The sequence below is a fragment of the Lissotriton helveticus genome, chromosome 10 (genome assembly GCF_964261635.1).
Source record: "Lissotriton helveticus chromosome 10, aLisHel1.1, whole genome shotgun sequence".
Classification (NCBI taxonomy): domain Eukaryota; kingdom Metazoa; phylum Chordata; class Amphibia; order Caudata; family Salamandridae; genus Lissotriton; species Lissotriton helveticus.
Window position 1 is genome coordinate 280,309,570 of NC_136071.1, and position 26,239 is coordinate 280,335,808.

The 26,239-nt window shown below is 43.8% G+C and overlaps 1 protein-coding gene across 1 annotated transcript in view; it reads right to left on the bottom strand.

The window, feature by feature from the left end:
• NKTR (natural killer cell triggering receptor) overlaps nucleotides 1–26,239 on the bottom strand; it is a 511,856-nt gene that overhangs the window by 45,886 nt on the left and 439,731 nt on the right. Inside the window, 1 exon segment of the mRNA XM_078665314.1 lies at nucleotides 10,112–10,171. Coding sequence (XP_078521440.1) covers nucleotides 10,112–10,171 — 60 coding nt within the window.

A 26,239-nucleotide genomic window follows, 5' to 3' on the forward strand; every position in this document is an offset into this window, starting at 1 on the left:
TTTAAAAAAGGATAAAAAAATATATGTTGGCAGTTTTGCATGTCGGTGAGAATGAGTGAAAGTGATGGACAGGAGGCGAAATGGATGAGTAAAAGTGGTGCCAAATATTGCTAGCGACCACAATTCGCTTACTGCCTCATTATATGTAGGTGCTCAAGAAAAGGAGGGTGATGGTCGTCCCCTTCACCACAGCTCAAATCAAGGTTTGAGAATAAAATGGAATAAGACAAATTTCTTAAAATTTGAGGAGAAAACGGTTAAGGCAAATCCACACAAGATCTTGAAATACCTAGATTATGTCTCCCCCCCTCCCCCCCCTGGCCGGCATTACTAACTTGGAAATAAGTCAGGAGGTCCCACTTGACATATTATCTGCTGAACTTCTGAGCTCCTCACTCCTTGTGAGTAAGGTGGAGGAGGCTCTCAAAAAAGGTATACCTTTAAAAGCCCCTGCCCCGGATGGGGTGCCCCTCGATCTATTTAAGAGTAACCATCAACTTTGGGCACCCCTCTTGACAACTGTCTTCAGAGCTGTAATAACTGGCCCAGTATCATGGAAAGAGGCCATAGTGGCCCCTGTGTATAAAAAGGGAAAGAAGGAAGATCCTTTTTGTTATAGGCCCATTTCTTTAATGGACACCACGGTCAAGGTGTTAGGGAGGGTGATCTTAGCCCGCCTTGAGACGTGGGCAGATTCCGAAGGTATGATATCCTAAACCCAATATGGCTTTCGAAGAGGCATGGGGACAAATGAACAGTCCCTAAACCTAGCACTGATCATGGGCAAGTACATGAAGGCAAGGAAGGGGTCCCTACACCTTGCCTTCATGGACTTGTCCAGTGCCTTTGACACGGTCAATAGGGGTAAACTTTGGGACATGATGGGGGTCATGGGTTTTGAGGAACCCCTAGTCACTTTATTACGTAGGCTGCATGCATCCACCACGGTTTCTATACAATATGGTCCAGGGGGTGAAAGAACAGGGCCCATTGTCTCTACGGAGGGAGTACGTCAGGGGTGTATACTGGCACCCTTCCTCTTCCTCTTGTACACTAACAGCCTTGAATCTGCCCTGAAACGCAAGGAGTTAGATCTGCCAAGAATAGGGGGGAAGCCAATTTCGTTTTTGTCATAAGCGGATGACACGGTCTTAATGGCCTTAACCGCTAATAGCCTACAGAAGTCATTGAATGTTTTTTAATAAATTTATGTCAGCCTTGGATCTAAAGGTACATTTTAACCCCTTCGACGCTGATGACGAGCTGGGCTCGTCATGAGGTAGCCTCCTCGCACGCTCATGACGAGCCCAGCTCGTCAGGTAACATGCGGTTTTGAAAAACTCAGCGTACGAGCGGAATTTCGCCCGCACGCATGCGGTTAATAAATCTTCTATTATGGTCTGTGGTCCTAGTCAGACCAAATCAAGAAAGTTTATGGTAAAGAATAACAAAATTGACAAGGTTTCAAATTTTAACTATTTGGGGAATGTTTTTAATGATAAATTGAATTGGGAACAGCTTATCACATCCAGGGTCCAGAACACTAGCCGTGCAGTGGAGGGTCTCTTCCGATTTGCGAGTAAATTAGGCCATAAGCCGGTAGTGGAACTGATAACTTTATACAGATCAAAATGTTTGTCTATTGCCACTTATGGGGCGGGAGTATGGGGATACTATAAAAGCACAAAACTTCAGATATTAGAGAATAAGTTTCTAAAGAGACTACTGAGGACTCCCCAAAGCGCCCCTTCAGCATTTTGTCACACTGTGCTAGGGGTTGATTTTATTGCGGATTGGATTAACATTGCCCCATTAATCCTCTGGGCGAAAGTTTGGCTGTCGGAAGACTTAACGCTAACAAAAGAGATTGTCAGGGAATGCATGATGTTGGACAATGCAGAGGCCATTCCATGGCTCAGTTATGTAAAAGGAAAGTTCAAAGAAATAGGCCATGGGCATTATTATGACAATCCAGACAGCATAGACTCAAACACGAAACAAACCATTAAAAATGCATTTCGCAATGAGCATGATAAACCCAGGAGGATAGTAGGGCTGGTCATCATACATTAACCAGCGCTTTTTGTATCCCCAATTTTATCTGTCTTTTACCAATAAAACACATTTTAGATTTTTCATGACTAGATTTCGGCTCTGCACTTTACACTTTTTAATGGCCTTCCCCAAACAGGCTGGATGGTGCAATAACCTCTCCCCTTGTCCGTGCGACAATTCAACGATACAAAGCACATTGCACCTTATTCTATTCTGAGCACTTTATAGGGATCCAAGGGCCCAGTTCCTTATTCCTTTTAAAAAAAAACTTGTCCTTGCAATTACCAGGAGGGTTTTAATCTTTTATTATCCTTATCGAATGAAGCATTTTGCACTGTAATCATAAATTTGATCAGGAATGCTTTCATAATAAGTAAACGGTATGAATCAAACGAAACTGAAGTCTCCCATTTATATTTGTAGAATTTTAGAGTTCTGTATTCTAATAATTTTATGAGAAATTGTGGTTTATTTGAGTCAATTGACATTCTATTGTATCAACTTGAGATGAAATATTTGCATATATTTTGTATGAATGTCTTACTTTTATGGTTTATTTAAACCAAATAAAGTTATTTGACTGACTGAGTAAAAGAGTAAAACATTGAGCAACAATGCGTGAAAGTGAGAGAGTGAGGGGCGACTGCACATCAGAAGTTGGCCAAATGGTCTGGCATTAGGCCAGGCTCTCAAGCTGCTGAGATTGTTATCAGCCAACCTGTAACAATAGACTGGGTCAACCCTATAATCCTCGGAACCAGGTAAGTCTAGATAGGTATCAAATAATGGGTTCACTTGTGGGTAGGGAAATAAGTAACAAATCATACAATCAGCTAACTGTCACTGCGCTCAGTCTTTTTGGCCCATTTGTAGCAGGGTCTCACTGAATAATGTGCATTCTAGATCATGTGAAGAGGAAGGTAGGTGAACAACAGAAGCTGCTTAGAGAATACGCTAGCACTTGATTCAAGGGGTGTGTTGCACTGCCTAGCTTAGCATGTTGGAACTGGAATTAAATTATGGATTTCTCTTTACCACTGGCTCTGTGGTAGTTCTTCAACCTCAGACCCAGAACCAATTTAGCTATGCCTCTCATGCAAGGTCTCAAAGAGGTATGGTGGCAAGAGGGTTCTGATCAAACAAAGCAGCTTTTTGATGTGGTAAAAGGAAAGCTTTTTCCTGTAGATTCTCCATGCTTCTTGCAATCAGCCTTGGGACAAAAGTTAAAATGTTGCATTTTGCTATTGGTGCAAAAGAAAGGCTGCAAAACCTTTATAAGACTTAAGGGACACACTTGAATATGAATGTAAATACTCTTCATAAAGCGGGTCTCTTAATTGTACACGTTTTCAATGTATTCCAGACATCAACTGGAAGAGTTTCAAATATCAACAAGCATTTGCAATGCAATAGGTCTCGCATTAGGAAAGTTTGAGCTATTGGTATTGTAAATGACACATTTTTCATTTATGTGTTGGGTTTTGAAAATAGCGAAATTAATAGCTTTGTGATTTACAATGCCAATAGTTATAACTTTCGCAAATGTGACACCTATAGCATTTGTAATGCAATATGTGTTGTATTTACGGGACTTAGATGTATTGATATTACAAATAACAATGGCTTTTAATTTTTTTAAATAATTAATATTAAATAAAAGTTATTGTAATTTATAATGGGAATAGCTTAAACTTTTTTAAATAACTTTTGTGAATATTATGTTCAGTGTATTTTATTGTGATGAAAATAAAAACAAGTGACACACTCTGGGGAAAAACACCTGGAAGTGCCGAAGTGGGATATTTATTGTTCATCTGGTGCAACTGAGCCCCGACCCTGCCGCTTACTATTTTAGCCCACGATCGGGTGGACTATCAGGCTGCCCCAAGACAACCTCGAGGAGCAGAGTATGTGTGTAAGGGAGGGAGGACAATAGAGGCAAGAGGAGGAGAGAAGGGGATGAAGGGGGTAAATGTAAGGGATGAGGAGAGGAGGTGCACGCAAGGTAGTGGCTGTCTGAGAGGGAAAGGGTTTGGCACAGGGGGTGAGGGAAGAACGGAGATGTCAGGTTATAGATGGGCTTAAATCAGGGCTGAAAATATAGGTATAAGGACCGTGGGCAAAAGAGCGGGTGACTTAAGCTAAGAAATGGTGAAAAGAAGAGGCTTCTGACGGTAGAAAAAGACATGGTAGACGAGGGAGAAAAAGAGCACAAGTGAGGCGGGAGGGAGCACAAGAGAGGCGGGAGGAAACACGGTAGACGAGGAGACAGGACAAGGGCGGGCACAGAGCAGTGTTACCAAGACACTTATCGGGAAATGTTTCAACCCACGCACTGTGCTTATAAGGTTGCCAACTTGTTCGCTGGGGATGTTCTATATGCTTTGCTCGAAGGCTGCCGCAAACCCAAACACACAGCACCTACAGACTAACAATGGCACAGCGCGCTAAGCAAAGTGTTCCTGACGAGTGAAATGCGCATATCATATAGTATTGAAGTATGCCCCTGCTGCAAATGCGTACTTACCTCGTTTGGTGCACTGAGCCATTCAGGAATTTAAATACTCCCTGTATCTCCCAGGCGCTCCAGTGCTGACACGCTCCGAACAGCATCTACTCTAAACCCCCGCGAGACAATTTAGCTAGGTGCGCCCTACACACTAAGTCAGTATTATTAACTGCGCTGCTCGCTCTAAGCCTAGAAAGCATTGGCCAGGATGTTTTTCTTGGACCCACGGCACATGCACAATACCACCCATCTGCTTCAACTTCCCTGGAAGGATTGCTCCCAAAGCCAGCTAATTGGGCATTGGGTACACATGATCTCAAAAGGGCAGGGCAGAAAACGAGCCTCTTGCTGTCCGCACACAAAAGAGAGGCAGGTATGGGGAGCCCCAGCACCGATTGCCCCGTTCACCTGAAGGAGTTCAAACTAAAGTCAATTATTGACTTCTCCACCTAGAACGGGGGCTCCTGTAAACAACCCGATCCTGCAGCACACACCGGAGGCAGTAAAACGCCCCCACCTCTCACGGGGAACCCTCTTGCCTCACACCACACTGGCAGAGGGGCAGCAACCCTCCTTTACCAATACGCCGCCCAAACGCCACTGACCCTGGCCACTTCGCAACTCCCCTCCCCAACACACACATATGCAGGCACCACATGCACAGTGTGCATTTCGGTAAAATAACCGGCTCCTTGCCTTCAGCCCCCGACGAGAGCAATTGCCTGCTTACCTTCTGTGGGTGCAGACCCCTTTTGTTGGCGCCCTGGGCTGGCGGGTGCGCAGAGAGCCCTCCTCTCCTCGAAGTCATACTTCGCGTGTTTGCAGGTCACGCTCCAGGGGGAGAGAGTGTTGTGGGCGGTAACGAAGACTAAGTCTCAAGGGGACTCAAATACACATGCAGGTCGCGCCACCCTCAGACGTTTAACGGGAGGAGAAGACAGCTACACAAAGTACACAGGCATGTGTATTTAGGGCAGAGAAACAAACGAAAAAGATGCCTAGAAAACACACATTTTCTCCGAGTGCTTAAAGACAAGCTGCGAGCGTGCGCAGCCCGAAAACGGAAGTTCGGGAGCGTCACGCCTGTCGTGGGGCGGGACTTCCGTTTTCCGCGAAGCCCGCGCCCACGGAGTTGATGACCCGCAATGGCTGCAGAAGACAGGACGGAGTGGCGGCAATGCGGTGAGTAAGGCTTAATTGTAAGGGGGACGGTGTGGGGGGGGAAGAGGGGGACGGTGTGGGGGGGGGGGGAAGAGGGGGCGGCGGGGGGGAAGAGGGGGCGGCGGGGGGGAAGAGGGGGCGGCGGGGGCGGAAGAGGGGGCGGCAGGGGTGGAGGGCGCCGGCGTGTGTATGCGTGCAGAGGGGTGGGGGCTGGCTGTGTCTGTGTTGCATGCGAGGGGCTGGGAGTTCGTCTGCGCAAGCGCGGCTAAGACGCGCGCTCACGCGGTAAAAACTGCAAAGGGAAAGCGCGTGTCAGATTGGTGTCCCCAAAACTACATACGGGCAGCATTAGGTCTGAAGCAGACACCTCAATGCTCACGCATTGAGCGTAGGTCTGCTCGACCTAAAAATAACTGTACATAGATACATAAAGCTATCTCTTCATTTCTTAATTTTAGTTTAATCATTTGATGACAGGAATACACAATGTCATTTCGACTGATGCCTTGTCTGCCCAAAATAGTTACTTTTAAAGAGCTCTGAACTCTGTATGCACATGGCAAAAATGTATTATTGCTATGGGTCCCAGTTAAGGGAGATTATATGTTCCGCATACAAGGATATTTTTCAGGCATCAAAACCTCTTGGGCTAGTTGTGAGTGTAAAGTTAATTTTAGCCACCTGAGAATCCCATCTACCCTACTTGTAGAATCTGAATTGTTAAGCAGTCATAGGCACGGACTAGATGAAGCCTGGTTTGAAGTGTAAATAGGTGTACCTGTGAATATGTACTTCCCACAATAAGAACTTTACATTAATCTTTATCAGGCTTTATTTTTCAAATTAATATAGGATTCAAAACTCTTCTCTTAACTAGCCCATTCTCAGTGCTGATTATTACAACACCATGACCTGAGCAAAATAGGCATGTGTTCTAGAGCCATTATCAATTAGTCCAGTCTTGCAGGATCTAAGACAATGTTCCATAATGTAGTAAAGATGTTTACCTGGGGCCCCCGGAGACTCCTTTTAATATAAATTATTTTGCAGGCTCCCTTTAAAGACCACACTGCACACCTGACATTATTGGAGTATAATATGAATAGTGCCTGGATCAAAACAATTTGTACCCCATATTTTCGTAACTGGTTTTCAGTAAAATTCTAGCAGCATTATGAAATACCACTTTCTGGTTAGGGAAGGCCAAAAATAGACATCTAAAGCCAAGTTGATGTTGGACATAAAACATGCAGATAAGAGTACAGAGGAGTCATTAACAAGGAAGATATCCTACCATTAATATATTAGGGCAAGTCCCTTTGTGAGAAGTTTTTGAAAAGAGAAGCTATAAACAAGAAGACCCAACCACGAAGGCGATCTCAGAGAAGCAAGGGAAAATACCCAACATAAAGACTCCGAGGTGGCATCTTTTAGCTGCGATATGAACCCCTCCTAGGCATGTGAGGAGGTGTCTCATGTCTTGGAGGACATCTCTCAAAGGCCCATTGAGGATGTACAATTTACTGGTATGTTTGATAAAAAGGAAAACTGCAAAGCTCCAGTGGCTGTGGCTTCTAAATTGTCCTTTTAAAGCTTTAATTCATTATGTTAACAACTAAAATAACAAGCATTTGCAATGCAATAGGTCTCGCGTTAGGAAAGTTTGAGCTTTTAGTATTGTAAATGGCAATGTCTTTTTATTTATGCAGTAGTTAAGTTTTGTTGTATAAAAAGGAACATATAAAATATGGCTTGTACAAAAGTATCAAATTTTATTGATATATAGAAATAATATTTCAAAAGGAGGCTTGAAAAAGTCCCGGTCCCTCCGGCTTCAGGCTCTACAAATTGCTGCGTACCGACGGACAGGTAAGCCCCCCCGCAGGTACTCTGTGTTTCTTATTTGTAAAACCGTCTATCGTTCGGTTTTTTAGCTAAGTGGGCTCCCTCTTGACCTATACGATCGTTATATTTAAGTTGCCTGCACTTGTGACTTGCAGCAACCTTGTTATAATCGTAGTCCAGCCTCACCCTGATGTTTACACACTTTCAGGAATCTTTTCTTTCTTGTTTTAAATTGTCATAGTTAGAAAACTTAAAAAGAGAAACAAAAAAACGCTGTGCCCGCCTCCCTGCTCGGGGCCGCGCTGCCATTGGCGGACCCCTGAGGCAGGAAGCCAGGCAACGGGAGAGAAGACGTGGGCCGGGCCAGAAGCGAGCAGGAAGTCCCGCCTGCTGCTGGGCTGTGATTGGCTGCCCGCCGGGATGGAGCAAAGAGGCCGAGTCCTCCCGCGGCCCGGGGCTCCCGTGAGCTAGGGAGAGCCCCGGGGCCGCCCCACCTTGAGTCCCGGTCCCGAGATGGGGGACCGGGTGAACAGAGGCGCTGTCGGGCGGGGCTCCCAGGGATCGGGAGAGCCCCACTACCGCCGCCCCAGAGAAGAGAAATCCTGTGTAGCCGGCGAGTGGGGTGGCGGGGGGTCTTTGTATGTGTGCATGTGTGTGTGTAGGTGCGCTGGTGTGTGTGTAGGTGCGGCGACGGGGGGGCGTGTGGCTGTGTATGCGTGTGTCTGTGATGTGCGCATGCGTGAGTGGGGTGGCGGGGGGTCTTTGTGTGCGTGCGTGTGTGTGTGTAGGTGCGCTGGCATGTGTGTAGGTGCGGCGACGGGGGGGCGGGGGGGTGCGTGTGGCTGTTAAATGCTTTTAATGTATTACTTCTGTTTATTTCCTGAAGTCTCTTTAACCTTTAAGTAAAGTCCATGCTGCTTTCACGCAGTCGGGTAAAGTCCGCGCTATATAAAAAAGCTGTTGCCATTTGTTTTCGTGTAATGCTTTTAATGTATTACTTCTGTTTATTTCCTGAAGTCTCTTTACCCTTTAAGTAAAGTCCATGCTGCTTTCACGCAGTCGTGTAAAGTCCGCGCTATATAAAAATGCTGTTGCCATTTGTAGCCTGCCAGATTCAAATGAGACTAACTCTCTGTTTTTTTTGTGAGTGCCCGGGCTAAACATGTTCCAATCCGACCCTGCTTATAAATCTCACTGAGAGACTGATATCTCGGTTGTCCCTCCCCACATTTTGCAGTGGGGCCCCAATTACTTTGCCTCAGGCCAGTAGTTAAACCGTGGCGTCAGTGTGATAGGGACTTCCCCGTTCAGTTTGCACTGCAGAGTAAGCTGCACAAGCATTCACCTGGGGATGCGAGCCTGGATGCTTACGGTTTCCTCTCCTCACCTCAGCCCATTTTAGGTGATTTTAAAGGCAGTTCTATGTGCCCAAAACAAAGGCTGACATCCATCTGAGCCCTGCCAGGCGTACCGTTCGTGTCTGGCTTTCCCCCTCCTTTGATTAGCGAAACGGGGCTCCACCCCTCACATTTAACAAATATTCACAGCCCCACTGTTGTCGGATATATCATCTTAAACTTCATTAACCATAATCCACTACTGGCGGCTGTGTTCTAACATGGGCTCACTGTTGCATGCTATTTCAGTAATTACTCTTGCCCTCACTTGATTGAAAAGCTCTCCCCGATGAAATCTATCAGAATACCCTGCCCTCCCTTGCTGCTGCTTTCACGCAGTCGGGTAAAGTCGGCGCTATATAAAAAAGCTGTTGCCATTTGTTTTCGTGTAATGCTTTTAATGTATTACTTCTGTTTATTTCCTGAAGTCTCTTTAACCTTTAAGCAAAGTCCATGCTGCTTTCACGCAGTCGGGTAAAGTCCGCGCTATATAAAAAAGCTGTTGCCATTTGTTCGGGTAAAGTCCGCACTATATAAAAATGCTATTACCATTTGTTTTTGTGTAATGCTTTTAATGTATTACTTCTGTTTATTTCGTGAAGTTTCTTGACACCTTTAAGTAAAGTCCACGTTGCCATTTTGCAATGTATTACTTCTCTTTATTTCGTGTTCTAAAAATGCCCATATCAGCGAAAGCGATCAGTGAAAGCAAACGCGCTCTAAGACAGGAAACGAAACCGAAGGCATGCTCACACAAAGAAAGAAACATGCTGAAGGAAACTGAAGGAAAAAGCGTGTGCACGCAGTGAAATCCAGCCGAGGAAAAGCGCGTGGCAGTTTCTTGTCCTTCATTCCCCCGAGTCAGCTAGCTATAAGTCTCCAACCTGGACGCATCCTTCGGATGCGAATTCCAGGCGAGACCTAAAAAGGAAGAAAACACTATACCTATTGTAATGCATGTATTCAACAACATAAAAATATTTTGTACCTAGGTAGATATTCTATGTTTCTGAATGGCAATGAAGTGCCCAGGATGGATAAAAATAGTTTTTGCTTCAGACTTGTACATTCCTTACAGGGCTTCTTCATCAATGAAAAGGTTGTATCAATTGTCATCAAGTAAGAAAATCTAATTAAAATGTACCTTGATCTTCTGTGGCGACTGTAGGAACGACTCCTGGAGTGGCTTCTGCTGTAGGTACTGCTACAATCGAAAAGAAAAAAAATTAAGATGCTAGTACCATGAGCATTTTGAATTACAACCTTTTATATTTCAAATAGGATTCTTAGCAATCATTCAAACAGCAACCGCTATTAATACAAGAATTTCAAATTTAAATTTAATTCATGTTTGAGGATTGTAAGGCTATCAGCCCAGGCTACTGCAAATGTCCTATTCTATGCATTGAGATCTGGAAATTCTTACTACGTTCTACTCGCATACAACAGGCACTTCACCTGTTATGGAATACTTGAATTTCACCTAAGAAAAACATATTGTAAAACTACCCTGAAAATGTATTAAAAAAAAATAAGATTTGTGAACTGGGCCCCCCTACCTATTGATGGAAAAAGGTGTGCACTCTATCAACCAGACTGGCACAAAATGGGTGTTTTGAAAAAACGCCTGATTTTAATCAATAGAGGGGTTTTAATAGCTTTGTATGAATATCGCTGTTTATTGCATCTTCTGCTAGAAACCTGTATTTGATGCTCTCCTGACTCCCAGCATCCACGCTACCCCTGCTTTCTTGTTCACTCACAATATCCTCTTAGCTTAGCACATTGCACTTCCTGGGTTGATCATTATTTATTTGTTCTCAAATGAATACTAGACTTTTCCCTTTTAGTAAGGTCTGTGCTCTACAAATATAAAAAATATTGTTGTATACTAGGAAACCTATTTAACAATAAGCAGTTTGTAACTAGGGTGGGTTGCAGGGCTGCATTAGTAACAATATATTTGACTAGTTTAAGGGCTATAGAAGAAATGAATCCAGATGTCAATGCTCAGAGCAGCTGTAATGCTACTGTCTTATTGGGCTTAGGAGCAGGACGGAAAGAGACTGCTTCCCATTTTGCATTCAAAACTTTCATTCGTAAAGTCACAGCTTCCCTATCCTTGTCTTAGAAACTACTCACCAGTTCTGGCTACCAAACTTTAAAAGCAAATGCCTTTCAAAACCATAAAGGATAAAAGCCAAGCATGATGATGCGTTTGCATGGATGGGTTGGAAAAAATTACATTGGCTCTACAGCTTCTTTCATTTGGTTTGAAAATCAATAGGGCTCTATCTGGGAATTACAACCCAACCTAGTGGCAGCCACCTCGGAAAGGCTGCTTACAATATTGCAAACTAAAAGGGTACAACGATTATGAGATCACAGCTATTGAACGTAGTTTCTGAGATTCTTTAGAAGTAACCCTGTTTTTTTGTATGAAACTTATTTGCGTATAGTTCCAAAGAAAGCAAACACATCAGCAACTTCCCCATCCCCACACCCCAGGTCACCAGATTAAATATACTATAACACCTATCATTCTTGTATTACATTTACAACTACCATTCTTTGTTTGGCTCATCATTACCCCAAAACATACGTCTGTAAAATCTTCTGTGTTACTTTCCAGGTGGTCTATTGTTTGGTGGATTTATTAATTTCACTAATAAGTTGGCCCAGTCAGCAAGATCCTATGTCAGCTCCTTTTACCTTTTTGTATTTCTCGAATGTTTTTCAATTATATAATTATATCAGTTACGGCCCATACTAGTAGATCCGTCCTCCAGGCATCGTATTGAGGGGGTCTAGGTGACACCCAATGGATCACTATTTTACGCTTGGCCAAAACAGTGTCCAACTTCTCCAATCGTACCTCCATTTTAAATTTTTGCATGGTAAGAAATACCCCTGTAAGCATTGTTTTGTTGACCTCTCCGGCAAACCATCAACATTTGCAAAACATTTAACCATTTAACCATCACCCCCCCCCCTCCCCTCTCTGAGAATCCCCAGATCATATGCAGAAAGTCAGCCAATTGTAAGTTGCATCTAGGGCATGCTGAGGTTTCATCTTGGTAGATCCTGGCTAATTAGGCGTGAGATAGGTCATGTGGAGGTCATAAAACTAAATTAACCAGCCAGGGAGTCGGGCATTGTAATTACCTCTGTTTTGGAGGGTTCTTTCAGGAAAGCAGTCTAGAGTGCAATGAAAAATTGGCCTGACCCAAGGTTAAAGGCATACTTCAACTGATCATAAGTAAATAATAGGACACTTCTGGACCCAAGCACTAGATGGCGGAATAATGCACAGAATGTGAACCCAGAAAAGGATTCACACTGCAAAATTGATTGTTAAGATAGTGGTCTCCCACAGCATCACACTTACCCTCCTGCTATCTATTTACAGCCATAGCATTGCAAATATCATATCGTTAAAAGGTTTCAAACCCACAGCTGGATGTTTGGGACATGTAGGGGTCTTCTAAAAACTGATCTGACCCGTATTGCAGCTGCCTCCCTGATTAAGTATGGAAACACTGTTTCTGCCCATTTCCCCATCATGAAGGCTTCAGTCAGGTCATGTATGGGGTGGGTTTTAGCCAATAATGCTCATCCCAATTATAATTCGGGTTAAATCAGTGTGTTACTCAGCCCTGCATAATTTACATGAAGGTCAGGCAAACTCAGCCAACCCTTTGTCCATAGGAGCCTCAAAATATCCAGTGTAACCCCACTGCATTTTCCTTCCCATATGGAAGAGCCAAGCAAACTCTCCAACTCACAAAAATATTGTCAAGGGCAAGGTATACATTGGGTTCAGTAACACATCTAAGAACCGGGACAAAACACCATCTTCGCCAATGCTATCCGATTCGACCCATGATGTACAATGGTAGTGTACTCAAGAATGCTACCAAGCATGCTAATCCAAACATCACCCTTTCCATATTGAAGTCATACTGTGCACCAGAGTCAACCGTCACCTGGATGCCCAAATATGGAAAGTGGTCTAACTCCTACCAAATGCCCATATCCAGAAGTTGCTCCAGGGCTATTCCCCCCCAGCAAATACAGCATTTACTTTTTACTATTCATCCTCAGATCAGATATATCACCAACTCTAAAAGAAGAATCTGTACCAACCGTTTTGGGGTCTTTAAATATACCAACATATCATTTTTGTGAGGAAAGTAGTACATTATATGGTGTGGGTGTGTGACCTCACTATGTAATAAACGAACACACCTGTTTTGGGTCCAGCTAGGCTCGTTTGCAAAACCTTAAATCAACCCTGGGTAACTGTGGCTTCAAGTAGTCAGGCTTTGTTAAAGGATCAAGTGCAAAGCATTTGAAAGTACCAAAACAACTGAATAAGAAAGAAATGCGACACAAAAATTCAACATCAATTTATAAGAATCTCATATTTTATGGATTTTTAGATCAATAACCAAAATGCACAGGCGTGTTCCAGAGATATAAATTATTAAACAAATAATAAGTCACTGCTCCTTATTTAAATTGCAACCATGCATAGGCAATTACCACGGTTAGAGGTTACTTGGAAAACTTTTTTTTAAAAACGTTTGTAAAGCAGAGTTCAACTCCTCCAGCCCGATCTTGGCGGCCAACTCCGAAAGCGGTTCACAGGGGCTTATGAGGCTTGGCAGGACAGTTAACTTGCAATCAAAGCAGTTTCTAGTCAGCGTCCAGGCTCTGGGGGAAAAGTGCCGTAGATATCAATGGAGTGGTCCTGATGCAAGGGATACAGGATGTTGAAGTAGCAGATCTTTTGGTGGGGTACTTCCTCAATCCAACTCTCAGACCACGAACACAGTGGAGTGACTCTGGCCACAAGGTTCGAAGTCCCTCGAAGTCCAACCAAAAAACAAGTTGCCACTGGTCTAATGGTCTGGTTATAGCGAAACCAGGGGTCCCCTATTTGAGTCTAGCGTCACTCTTGGGTGACCAAACTGCACTTGGACAAATCTCCTATGTCCCACAGAATCGGTGTAACTTTTGAGCTTGGTGGACAAGCGATTGTGGCTACTAACTTTCCAGGGCAGGATTCTTCAGCTTTTGTGGCTCTGTAGCTGCAATGAAGTCACTGCTTCACTTCTTTCTCAGGCTCGGGGACGACTTATCCTTTAGCAGGGCACTACAGGCACAGTCCTCGCTTTACTAGCCCAAGAATCACCAGGTGCAGTCCAGTCTTCAGTGCAGTCTCTCTTTGCGTCAACCTATCACAACAAAAGAGTAGCCCATCTTGTCCAAGTTTGGCCTTCCTGCCGGGGAGAGGTAATACTTTTTCCAATGGCAGGCCCTTCGCGTTTCTTTCTGTGAGTCATTCAAATCTACCCCCCGAAGGACAAAAGCGGTCTCGTGGCCAGCAACTGTAAACGGTCACTGGAAAGCATGGGCAACAGACTGGCAACTTTCTAAAGTGGCCATTTACTGAAAAGTTAAATTAAATTAGACTTTGGCATCAATTCAGGTTCAATCTAATGATTCTTTTCATACACTGAAGTACCAACTTTAGTATACCCATTCAGAAGTTAGCACAACTGAGCTGTGAGCGTGTAACACAGTGCTCGGAAAATGGAGAGAGGAGCTTTTCTAGAGTAAAAAACACAATTTGGTGTTTTACTGTTAGGAAATATAAAAATACATTTTTCAATATACCGCACATTGCCTTAGGCCTCAATAAGCCTACCTTAGAGGTGACTTATACATCTTAAAAAAGAAGGTTTGGGCTTTGCCATTACTTGAAATGGCAAAGTTGAGTTAGCAGTTTGCTATACCAGCCTGCAGTGGCAGGCTGGCAGACATGCTTTAGTTTGTCACATGCAACAGTTTAACTTACACGCACCCAGTACTCCGGGTACAATTTATTAGGGACTTATAGTAAGCTAACTTATTCCCAATTGGGTTTTAGCCAATTAAACATGCACTTTTGACATTGCAAATAATGCCTTTTATTTTAGTTTTAGTTTTAAAAACTTAAATAAAAGGCATTGTTATTTACAATGCTAATAGCTTAAACTCGCGTAACTGCAAGACCTATTGCATTGCAAATGCTTGTTATTACTCCCAGCACTTGGTGGAAGAAAAGACTGCTAAAAATATCTGAATTGAAATGTTTGCATGCCTGCTTTCTGATTATTTGGTGTTTTACTGTTAGGAAATATAAAAATACATGTCTTTTTTTCAATATACCGCACATTGCCTTAGGCCTCAATAAGCCTACCTTAGAGGTGACTTATACATCTTAAAAAAGAAGGTTTGGGCTTTGCCATTACTTGAAATGGCAAAGTTGAGTTAGCAGTTTGCTATACCAGCCTGCAGTGGCAGGCTGGCAGACATGCTTTAGTTTGTAACATGCAACAGTTTAACTTACACGCACCCAGTACTCCTGGTACAATTTATTAGGGACTTATAGTAAGCTAACTTATTCCCAATTGGGTTTTAGCCAATTAAACATGCACTTTTTACATTGCAAATAATGCCTTTTATTTTAGTTTTATTTTTAAAAACTAAAATAACGGCATTGTTATTTACAATGCCAATAGCTTAAACTCGCGTAACTGCAAGACCTATTGCATTGCAAATGCTTGTTATTACTCCCAGCACTTGGTGGAAGAAAAGACTGCTAAAAATATCTGAATTGAAATGTTTGCATGCCTGCTTTCTGATTATTTCACAACTATGCAGTGCCTTTGCACAGCACAAGGAGGCCTTTTTGTGCAACCCCCAGACCAACCTCTGACCGTACTAATGCGGAGAGTTTTGGAGGGACTCCTGCTCACCCCTGCTCACTGTCTGCCGAGCTCCGGAACAGGTAGGCTTTGCTGACAACAGGCTGGACTCTTCTTCATTGCATGCTGAAGGTGCAGGAATATTGGGTGGCACTGCCAAACAGAAGACCACCCGGGGAGTGTCTCTCTCACCAGGTCTCTGCCTTTAAAAAGCCAGAATGGGTGGGGCAGTCAGTCCCTTCACAGGCTGCAGACCTGTGTGTGACCCAGTCTAGGTGGCCTTTCAGAGTGAGGCCAATCGAGAACGCGGCCCATGTTCAGATTGCCTGTTCCACTTGTGTTTTTAATATCAACACCCCCAGGTTTTACAGCTGTACCCTACCCCACTATTGACAGGAGCTTGCTGTGTCGTCAGTGTGGGGTGAGGGGGGAGTGGGTGGCTGGTTTACCATCCTCTGAGGTAAGGCTAGACTCCGGGCGTGGTGGTGCCTTCAGCAGGAGCCTCTAAGGCCAGTCACAGCCTGCAGGAAGTATGGGTATCGGTACACACCACCATCTGATGGGACCAGTTCTTGAAATTGTAGGCCACAGTATTTTCCTTGGGCTGGGGTGGGGCCCATAATATCAACTGGAGCTGCACGATTATGTACACAATATACACGTGTGATGGGAGTGGGGATGATGCAGCAGGTGCATGCACTTTCAAGGGTGTTTGTATGCACCATGTGACACTTCTAACTGTATCTGACTAGAATGTGCAAGGGCAGTCTGATAAACCAGAGTACAGAACTTTTACAGTCAGGTTGTTATAGGATGTGCACCTATTTGCATGTGTATGTGCTTACAATGTGCAAGAGCATTCGCCGTAGCATTTCCATCTATGTGCATGCATGTGAGTAGTATGTGCAAGGGCTTTGACATACAGCACGTGCCTTTGTTTATAAAACGGAGTGCACAACGTGAACTGGCATTTGTATGTGCACCTCTTTACATTTATGCTAAAAAAACTGCAAGGACAGGGACTGCTATGTACGTGTTCGCAAAGACTGTACAGATTTAGTGTAAGTAGCATTTAGCACGTGCACGTATGTAAATTGAGAAGTCTCCTGCTTGCCTGCTGCAATTAAACTTGTGAGAGGAATTATTTGTGTCCTGAGGCCTCAATTCGAATGGGTACCTGCATTTGGTGGATGTGTAATGGCTGTCTCCGGTCGTGAAGAGGGGCCCACCGCTGCAGTGCGGGTCCTATCAAGTGCCAGCATGGTGTTTGAACAGTAGGAAGGACGAATTGCTGGCGCTTATGCAGGGGAGTGCCCGCTTTTTCCGAAAATGACGGCAACAAAGCGGGGCAGGTGACTACAGTGACTCATTTCTACCCACTTGGGAATTAATGTGTATTATTCAGAGTGCACCCACTGGGGAGGACGCAGCGCACTACGATATCCAGAAGGCCATGCTGTTGGCCGCGCCCACTGAGGCAGGTGTCTTAATTAAAGGTGCGCGATGCAGTGCGCTTTCATTTCCTTTGAACTCCGAGCCACCGAAGAAGGGATAGCAAGATTCCCGAAACGTGTTTGGCCTATGAATTTTTATTTGACATGAGGTGCTGAGAAGTCTCCTGCTTGCCTGCTGCCATTAAACTTGTGAGAGGAATTATTTGTGTCCTGAGGCCTCAATTCGAAAGGGTCCCTGCATTTGGTGGATATATATATAGATATATATATATATATATATATATACACATATCCATACTGAAATAAAGGGAAAGTCAGACATATAAGCAACAATAGATATGAGCAAGATAAATGTGTACAATAGCAGAAACAATAGACTCATTATAAGGCTTACCTTATCTAAAAAGGTTTCGTAGTACTGCTTGACCAACTGCTGACTCCGCCTCTTTTGCCAGATGCAGGCAATAATGGCGAGTGAAAGTGTGAACACTTTTCCAGGTTGCAGCACGGCAAATCTTGTCCAAAGACACCCCAGCGAACAGTGCCGTAGATGAGGACACTACCCTGGTAGAATGAGCTTTAGGCTTATTTGACAATGGATGGCCTGCCTTGCAATGGCAGAATTGAATAGCGGGTGCAATCCACCTTGAGATAGTTGCATTTGACGCAGCTGATCCTGGCTTGTGACCACCATAAGAAAGAAATACCTGGTCAGATTTTCTAATGGATACAGTCCGAGATATGTAGAATTTCAAGCATCTTTTGACATCCAAAGTATGTAAAGACTTTTCCGCCGAGGAAGACGGATTAGGAAAGAATGTCCGCAATATCACAGGTTCGTTGAGATAAAATGAAGTAGGAACCTTAGGTATGAACGTGGGATTAGTTCTCAAAAGGACATAATCATTGGTAAACTTCAAATATGGTTGTCTTATAGTGAACGCCTGTATCTCACTCACTCGTCTGGAAGAGGTGAGTGCTAATAGGAGAGCTGTCTTCCATGAAAGATATTTTAATTCTACTTTATGAATGGGTTCAAATGGATGTTTCATCAGTTGTTGTAGAACCAGATTCAGTCTCCATTTCAGAGGAGGAGCTCTAACAGGTGGGAAAGTTCTGAAAAGGCCCTTCAGGAACTGCTTAATGAGACGATTGGAACAAAGTGATGCCGCTCCTGAGGACAGTCTGTATGTAGAAATTGCAGCCAAATGCAATTTAACAGAAGCAAACCTGAGACCAGACTTAGATAATGACAATAAATAAGGCAGAACCTTATCGAGAGAGCATTCCAGCGGATGTAAGTTGTTGTTGTTGCACCAGTAACAGAATCTCTTCCATTTTAAGGCATAGGTCCGTAATGTAGAAGGGGCCCTTGCTTTATTCAGAATGTCTCTGCAGTCTTGAGGTAAGTCTATATACTTGAAGTCTGTGAATCCAGACACCAAGCATGGAGCTGGAGTTGCGCTGGACAAGGATGAAGGATCTGGCCTTTGCTCATTGACAACAGATTCGGTATTATTGGAAGGCGGAATGGCTTGCACTTCGAGAGAAGGAGAAGCTCTGTGAACTAGTGCTGACGCGGCCATTTCGGTGCAATCAGTATCATGCAGCATGGTTCCCTTTTGATCTTGTGCAGAAGTCTCGGGATCAGGGGAAAAGGAGGGAATGCGTAAGCAAAAATTCCCGTCCATCTCATCATGAAAGCATTTCCTCAGGAGCCCTTCTCCGGTTTCCAACTCGCGAAGAATGGGCACTTCCGATTGCTTTTGGAGGCAAAGAGATCCAGATTCGACTTGCCCCACTTCTGAAAGACATTTTCCAAAATCATGTGGTTCAGTTCCCATTTGTGGCAGGATTTTGTTGTCCTGCTGAGTGTGTCTGCCAAGGTGTTCTGCACTCCTGGAAGATGTTCCACCTTGATTGCAATATTGTGCAAGAGAAGCCACTTCCAGATGTTCCGAGCTCCTTGGGATAGAATGTGAGTTCTGGTACCCCCTTGTTTGTTTAAATAATGCATGCAAGTGGTGTTCCAAAAAATTGATGTGCATCTTCGCCATTGCTGTAGACCAGCTTCCTCTTATGCTGAGATCCTTAAGATGGGCACCCAAACCTTCCTGGGAAGCATCCGTAGTGAGGGTGAAATCTGGAATTGGAGGTTGAAAACTGAGCCCTACTGAGACATTTCTGGAAAACCTCCACCAAGAAAGAGTGTCTTTCATAACTGGAGTTACTTGAACTAGGTCGTCGAACGAACCTGAGATTTGGAGCCACTGATTGTCCAGCTCCTCTTGAATTGTTCTTATTTTCAGCCACTCATGAGGCACTAGCAGAATTGCCGATGACAAAATCCCCAGAAAAGATTTGATCAGTCTCACTGAAGCAAACTTTCTTTTTAGAAGGTTTGATGCCAGAGAGATGAGGCGAGATATTTTTTCTGCGGACAAGAATGCATTGTCTTGAACAGTGTTTAGTTTTGCTCCTAGAAATTGAATTATTTGGGAAGGACAGAGACTTGATTTCTGGACGTTTAGGGAGAGGACCAGAGAGTGAAAAACTTGTAGGCATTTTGCTGTTACGAGGGAAGCCTGACGAACGGACAGAGCCTTTATCAGCCAGTGGTCCAGATATGGGAATAGTTGGATGCCTTGCAGCCTGAGAGGGACTGCTACCGGAGCTAGAAATTTGGTGAAGACTCTTGGAGCTGAGCGCAGGCCAAATGGAAGACTTTGAATTGGAAATGTGCACCTGCCACAGTGAATCTTAGGAACTTTCGATGTTTGGGATGAATAGGGATGTAGAAATTCGCATCTTGAAGATCTAATGTTGTCAAAGTCTGCATGATCTAGAAGCTGGAGGATTTCCTGCAGTGTTACCATGCAGAAGGATTTTTTCTGAAGGTATTTGTTTAGCATTCTCAAATTCAAGATTGGTCTCCAATCCCCAGATTTTTTCTCTATCAGAAAAAAGCGATAATAAAATCCATTTCCTATTTGAGAGCGAGGAACCTTTTCTATCGCCCCCTTTGACAACATAGCTTTCACTTCTTTTCTGTGTAGAGTAAGATGCGGTGGGTTTCTCTTTAAAGGTGGATGAGGAGGTGGAAATTTGGTGAATTCCAGGGTGTGACCAAATTTTATTATATTCGATACCCACTTGTCTGTGGTTATTTGTCTCCAATTTTTGAGATGTTGGGAAATTTTGGGAATTTTGAATACTTGTGGCATATCTGGTGCAGGTGCAATGAGATTGTCACTGTTTTCTGGCAGAATCTCTGCCCTGAGGTGGACGTTTCCTGCCATGTTGCCTGTAAGTGGCCGCTGGAGGACTTCTATAGGATTGTTGTTGCGGTTGATAATGGTATCCGTAACGACTCTGGCCGCCTTGTTGCTGGTACTTCTGGTAACCCCCATGAAAGGTGTATGAACCTCTGCCTCTTCTTGCTCCTCGAAAAGGCGTTTTCCTATACTGCAAGGTACCCAATGCCTTACCAGTATTGGTGTCCTTTTTTATTTCTTGCCATGCGTCAACGAGGTGTTACAAAATAATAGATCGCCGTCAAAGGGCATGTCCAGAATTTTTATTTGGACTACAGGGCGAAAGTTAGTGGATTTCAGCCAGCCCTGACGTCTCAGGGTAGCTGCTCCAGCAAGTTGGCAAAATCCCAGAAGCAGCTCTTTCACCCTCCATGAGAATTTTCTTTGCTTCCATTTTCGTGTCCTCAGGCAGATACTCTATATAAGGTGAAATATTCGACCATAATTGTCGATCGTATCTGCCTAAGATTGCTAAACAATTCGTAGCTCGAACTGTAGCGCCCCATGGTGGAAAGCGTTTGCCGATGTTGTCAAGGCGCCTGCCATCTTTGTCAGGTGGAGCTGTTATTGGAGCAGAAGGATTCCGAGACTTCCTCTGCGCTGCTTGAGAGATAACGGTGTCTGGTTTAGGGTGACCAGAAAGGCAGACAGGGGCGTCATCGCGCCTTGTATTTTTTGATCCTAGGGAGGATCACCGGAATTGAAAACGGAGTCTTCATAATCTTCACCCCTTCCTCCCAGATATGATCAATTATAGGAACTGAGCGAGTCAATTTCCTGTTCAGGTCTTTAAAATCATATGGAAAACATTCTGTCTTCTGTACTGGCATTGACATATGGAATCTAGAGGCTGCCCTTTCCATAATCGCATGAAAACCTCACATGTCCTCAGGAGGGGAGTCAACGGCAAGAGGAACTGGTGAAGCTGGAGTTGGGATAAGATATTCGTCCCATTCATCCACAGTAGTGGGCGAATTTGGAATTTCTCCGTCTTCTGCCACCGTGTCTCCGTCATCATCCAGCGGTAATTATGAAGGCAACGCCACTTGGGGCTCTGACACTGGTGTTGCAGGGGTCGCAGACTGCATCTCTGTAGGTGCAGGAGCTCTTTCCGGAACTGCGACTGGAGGAAAACAATTATTATAGTCCTTTAACATTGCTGTAAGGTCTTGTAGCAAAGCTGCAGGCATATGAACCATAGGTTCTTGGTGGAACGATTCTTGAGGTCATCTTAAAGACTCACATGGTTCATAGTACTCCTCTTCTTCGTCATCCTCCTGATATTTTATCCGGAGTTGAGAAGGATCAAGTGCTTGTCCAAAGGGATCTTCCTCATCAGACTCCTCTAAATAATGGCTAGGAGGTAAATGTGAAATGTGAGATAAAGAGCTTTTATGCTTCAGTGTAGCTGAAATATACATGGATGGCGAATCAGATTCTGTGGATATTGCTGTAATAGATGACACAGTCGACGTTGAAATCATGGATGTCGTCGACGGAAAAGTCATCTTCGACGATGTCGACGTCAAGGTTGTTGTTGTTGTCGACGGTGGGCCGATAGTGTCGTCGACGGTGGGCTCGTCGACGGGACTTGTAACATTGTCGACGGGGTACTGCTTCGTCGTCGACGATGCCTCCGCCGTCGACGGCGATTGAATACTCATCAATGGCGCCGTCGACGGGGTTCTCGTCGACGATGGAATTTTCTTCGACGCTGAAGATTCACTCACCTTCTGAGGAGATTTTCTCGTTGACGAAGCAGTTTAAGACGTCGACGGAGGCTCAGGAAGAGATTTTGAGGTAGTTTTCAATGACACCTTCACCTTTTCTCCAGATTTCACCTCAGAAGAGAACAAGGATTTCTCTTTTTTTGAGGAAGAGTGACCAATCTCAGAGTGAGATTTCATCAGGGTCTTACTCTGTTTTTTAGGTGGATCTCCGGAACTATCCCTCTTCTTGGATAGAGGGGTGGAGGCTTGAGGACTCACACTGCCTTCTCCTTCAGATACCACCTCAGACGACGCCTTTAACTTCTCCAGCCAAACCAAAAGTCGTCCCTCTCGATCCTTCAAGGTCTTGGCAGGAAAGGTTCTACAGATCCTGCAATCCTTGACCTTGTGAGCTGGGTAAAGGCAGTAGATACATTCTTTATGTGGATCCTCAAAGTGTAATCTCTTCTTTCCACATGAAGAACAGGCCAAAACAAACTTTTCTTGGAAGAATCAGACATTTTTTCTCTCAAGAAGTAAAGGTTTAAGGAAAAAACTAAGCAGAGCTTAGGGAGACTAACACACGAGGTGCGGTAGAAAATCTGAGGGTTTGCCTCTCTGTGGGGAAGGTTCTAAGAGGGTGCTGATGCCTGATTGGCTGGTTTCCAAGTTTGGTTATTTTTGCAAAATGACTAAGATAGGCTAATATAGTGACTTTGCTGTCTACTATAGCCCATTGTATAGTGTTATTATGACTGTAATGTATATGTTTATTATACCGCAAGACTCCCACCTCATCGGCGGGGATGATTCTAAGCATGTGAATCTATGAAAGATACCCCAATACTGGATAAGTTATTTTTTCTTTTGTGTAATTTCCTTACTGTTTGTTTCTCAAGGGAAGAGATGTGTTATATTGCCTCTTACTTGTTTTAAATAGATCTTAGTTATTTCTATATTTGTCCATTTCCCCTTTAAGTACATTGTGGTTTTATGACTGTGGCACATGCTCTTCAGTTGTCCTCATTCTGTTTAGAATGTTTTTCTATTCATTCTGCCTCTGGACCTTGAAGACCCCAGTACTGTGCCTTCAAGATTAAACTCTCATCCTGAACTTAACCTGGATTTTGCATCCTTATTTTTTAATTTAACAGGTATCCTAGAGAGCTTCCGCTGCTACTTCAATGTGAGCAGCACTGGGGACTGGTAAGAAGGAAATATATATAAATATGTGAGGGTGCCATTCTCTCTCAAACATGCCTGTGTTGCTATAATGTAGTCAAACCTGATGTATATACCATGTGTGGGGGGATGACACAAGAATTGCTTGTACAATGTGTTCTGAAACTGCCATATTTCCACCATCACCATTTCCCATAAGGTTTGTTTTAAACCAACCACCATATCAAGCAACTACCATATCAAGCATTATCCTCCCTAGGTGGGAGTCTGTCCAGCAATCCATTGTGCACACAGTTAGATGAACTGCATGTGTATACGTAGGGCCGCTAGTCAAATTATGTCCCTAAAGAATGTCTTATCATCTATGTTGGACATGTAGACATTTAACATACAGGTATCTATACCCTAAAATATGCCCATACTGACGTATTCCATTACTTTGGGTTGGAAATCGTTTACTTGCTCTGAAACGATAACCTGATATATTTCAAATCAACATCCATCCTAGAATAAGTCAAAAGGTTATGATGCCGTGATATGCCTCCACCATTACCATACCAATTTATCGATTTCAGATTTCAACAGATGTGTCTTCTGCCACAATGCAATTTGGGCACCATACCTCTTGAGATGTGCATAAACTGTACAGTACTTTGGATTAAGTCTCTCACATGTCAAGAAATTAATTTCCTGTCAGACATTCCCAGTTACAGGTGGTCGCGTCTGCCGTGGACTAGGTGCGGAAAAATGTGTCACATACGTTTATGAGAACCCAGCGTGTGTAGCACACAGTGCTGTACAATGAATACTAAGGGAATTCTAAGCACATAAACCCATCACAAAAGTGCTGAATGGTCCCATTCAACATCCACCACCACGGCAGATGCTTTAACAAAGAATAAACTAAGCATCCAAGCAATGTGTTAATTGGCAGCTCCAACGCAACACAGCCACCCTTAGTACTACCTTCCGACCACTTGTAACACGTAGAAAATAACTTCCTAGTAAAGAGATAAGTGGGAAGTTTAAGAGTAGGACATAGCTCCCCAACCCCCAATTTCCAGGTGCATTACAGAACTTAATAGCCTTTAGAACTTTGTTCTGTTCAGGGGGGCAGTAGCCTACTCCACTGGGGCTAATATCATTACATGAGTTTACCTCTCCCTCCCAAACTCAAATTTCCATATTGCCATTACACACTCTTCCATCCTTCAAAATGTTTTTTTCAGGTTCGGACAGGTCTCCTTGCAGGCTTCACAAAGGTATTCTATCCTAGCACCTCAACCAGCTCCCACTTTATCTGAAATGCCAAAGATGGGACTTTTCCCATTTGTGAATACTATAAGGCTAGCTGGGTGTAGGATAAGTGCTGGAAGCTGCTGCTTCGATTCAAGGAACTTGTTTCTCCAGGTTTGTAATTTTCTGGTGTAGTTGGGTAAAATCGGAGTGATTTTCGAAATTGGAAGTGGTTCGTTGCTGTACTGCTTGGAGTATGGCTTCTCTATCCTGGTAATTAAGAAACTTTGCTATGATTGCCTGTGGAAGGGCACCAGGTGATAGCCGAGTGGCGTGTCCGACGGACTGTGTCAGACCACCTGCCTGCACTGCAGGGTTGTGCTTCTGGGGGATCTTTTCACCAGCAATGGGGAATGATAAAGTAATTAGGATTTCTATGAAAAGCCAAAATCACATGTGGGAAGATTATGGCATCAGTTTTGAGAAAATCCCTGAACGCGTGACATCATGCAGGGCTCACCGCCGAATTTCCTTCGCTCTTCTAGTCAATGTAATAGTGACTATTACAATTCAATTTTCTCAATTAGGTGTTTGAGGTCAAATTATGCACAGCTTTAAAAAACGATCTTATCACTTTAGATAATATGTTTAGTTTCTAAGGTACAGATGGTTCTCTCGCTGGGTGATGCCCTTTCTTTAGGTGTAAATCTATGTAGTGTTGTAAATTGGACATGGGTTTAAGAGTAATCTTTAATAAAACAGCAACTCCACCATATACACAAAATTGATTTGTGGAGCATATATTCATGTTTTATATTCCACTAAGTAAAGAAGCTAACTCAAGAAATCCCCCACCTCAACTAAGAATGAGGTCTGGATCTACGGCACTCTCCATAAAATACTAACCAGTAGTTCAAATAGCAGGCGACAAAGTCACTTGTCAGGTAACTACTTCTCTCCAGTTATCCAAAAAGGAATGCCCCCTCCAGGGTAAATGCATGCTTCTTGACCGGTTTAATTTCTTGAAATGGTAACGAAGGATGTTTCTTTAAGCTGCTTTGGCTGTTAGATGAACATTAGTAAAGTAAAATTACAAGCAGATATTGTGAAACAGAGACAATCAGAAGTAGCATCTGTTCTGGAAATGTCCTTGGATCAGTCTTACTCTCACGGGACCATGTGCAGAATGTCTTCCATTTGAAGTCACAGGGTTGCCAGACATTTTGCCGCATTTATAATGGTCATGCACTCTGGCAGCATTCAAAAGCCAAGTGGTCACCGTATGTGATGCTGGGCTGGGGAGAGAATTCTCCTGGGGAGAGAATTCCCCTCTCTTCAGCATTCGACACGGTGAAACATGAGAACTTACTCGAACTCTTAAACACAAGAATGGGTTTCTCTGGGACTGTTCTTCAGTGGTTCACTTCCTTTCTACACAACCGGTCTCAAAAATTCAAGAGCAAAAACTTGATGTCCTCTTCAGCACCTGTCTCGTTAGGTGTCCCCCAAGGTTCATGCCTATCCCCCACTTTATTCAACTTAGTTAAGGAACCTCTCACCACCCTGCTACAAGCATCCAATGTACACTTTCACATGTACGCCGATGACACTCAAATATATCT